Genomic DNA, 2,044 nt, shown 5'->3' with positions numbered 1-2,044 from the left:
TCAATTATAAAACGTTCATCATTTTTTAACATAGAAAGTAAAATGCAGCTGCCACTGGCAAGCCTTTTTGAGAGGTAACATTAGAGATTTAAATATAGATAAATTTTTATTGCCATTTTGTTAAGAGCAACAATTTTACGTGATATAATTGTTTAAAATGACATATTACGAAGTAAAAAGAAATTAACGATAAAAAAAAATTCTTTCAACAATTAAATTTTTTGAAGCTTGCTTCTCCATAATTTAAAATTATTTAAAAAATATTTGTTGCTCTATATTTGTTTTGTCTGTCATGAGACAAATATATAAAGATTAAATCTGTGCTAATGTGCAGATTTTGCATATTAACTACTCTTGATGATACAACCAATTTAATAAATATTTATAAGTATGTTCTTATTCGCATATAATAGTAAAACAATTGTACTCTGATATTAATATAAGGCGTTATAGTTATGATTATGAGATGATGTAAATGTAAGAAAATTCATTTTTTCTTATAGAAACAGCATTCTCCAATGAATGCTACAATTGATAGAATACATCCAAAAGCAAAAATAATCAGTGCTCCTGATAAATCCTGTACAGACAATGGATGGTTAGTTTCCGGTATCGTTAAATTTTTTATATATTTAAACCAAGATTGATACAGTTCATCTTCTATAAGTTTTTGATATATACCAGCGTACTTAATCTTAACAATAGCAGCATCAAGCTCATCCTTGCAGCAAAAATTTTTTCTCACACCCAATGCCATTTCATAAGAATAAGCTGTATCTTCAGATACATACTTCCTTGTAAAAGGAGCCTTTCCAAATCTGAAATATAAAAATATTCTACTACCCAAGTGTGCTGTTCGACCATCAAAATAAGTTTCTGTTTGTGATTCGGGATATGTTAAAAACCAATTGTTTCTTATAATTGTATCAGCTAAATGTACGAGATCTTCTCGCTTGCTTGCAAGTAAACCTGGAACAAAGGCAGTTCCGTTAACATCAAGGCACCTGTATTGGTTTTTGGATACAGCCATGGATAATTCTTGAAAGTTTCTTATGGGAGTTTCTTGCAGAGGGATGCTTAAAAAGGATAAAAGAGCTCCTGAGTAACTGACTGATAAAACTATAGAAGTAATCCACCAAAATACAAGAAGAGTTTTTTGGTAAAAATGTTCATCATTTAAAGGCTGATGCACAATCGTCCCGTATAGATACAATAGACGCTCAAAGTATGATGGGCCAGAAGAAGATAGCAACCAGAAAAAAAATGGGATCATTAAAATGAGAAATATGAGGCAACACCATGTGATTCGATCAAAAGGATGGAAGAAAGCATAAGCTTTAGGTAAATTTTCTGGCAACGTAGTAACATAAGTTAAGTCATCCACGTCATAGGGCTCGCTAAAATCGACTGCTTCTGAACGTTCTTTCGTAACCGAAGTCCATAACGTAAAGTCTGCCTCTCCTCTAAATACTTGTCCTATCATACCAGTCCAGTTCCCATCATCGGTCATTCGACCCCATTCTCTGTCAGGTGGTATTTTAACGTTGTATTTAAATTTCAAAGCTTGTGCTAGAATGTTTAAAAACTTTCCATCTGAACCATGCAAATGAACACGACCATCCTCGATTCTGTTAATTTCAACAACTCGTGGTACAGGAACCACTGACACTATGACACCAGAAGGGAATCTCCACACCATTGTTGCAAAAACACCAAGATCACAATGCACATGGGAAAAAAATCAGTGACCATTTTATTGAAGACGACAATCACGAGAGCGTGTTCATCGAAAAATTCGATAAGGCGGTAATGCAACAAAAACAAATAAATTAGAATGATTTGAAGTTTAGAACGATTTTAGGTATTTCGCGTTACTCAAATTATGGCTATATTTTGTTTACTTCCAAGTTGTTGTTTTTTTGTGACATTCTCATCTCGTGCATTTTAAATGTTTATTTATTTGTTTTATGATGTATATTGTTACATCAGATGAGTTTGTTGAGATAAGAAATATTAAAAAATACATAGTCGCAATCTTGTTTGA

General features: G+C 32.4%; 1 protein-coding gene across 1 annotated transcript; it reads right to left on the bottom strand.

Moving 5' to 3' along the window:
• Positions 1–487: 487 nt before the first annotated feature.
• On the bottom strand, positions 488–1,701 carry LOC107448436 (putative glutamate receptor). The gene has a single exon (XM_016063616.2). It carries the CDS (start codon positions 1,697–1,699, stop codon positions 488–490), a length of 1,212 nt encoding a protein of 403 aa, XP_015919102.1. The 5' UTR covers positions 1,700–1,701.
• Positions 1,702–2,044: the final 343 nt, after the last annotated feature.

Source organism: Parasteatoda tepidariorum, chromosome 6 (assembly GCF_982258835.1).
Source record: "Parasteatoda tepidariorum strain Cologne lab strain chromosome 6, Ptep-v5.0, whole genome shotgun sequence".
Lineage (NCBI taxonomy): Eukaryota > Metazoa > Arthropoda > Arachnida > Araneae > Theridiidae > Parasteatoda > Parasteatoda tepidariorum.
Note: the sequence above shows the minus strand (reverse complement) of the source record. Positions and strands in the feature narration are given on the sequence as shown.

Bases quoted from the DNA above. Each gene is read 5' to 3' on its own strand.
- LOC107448436 (XM_016063616.2), bottom strand. From the start codon at position 1,699: ATGGTGTGGAGATTCCCTTCTGGTGTCATAGTGTCAGTGGTTCCTGTA.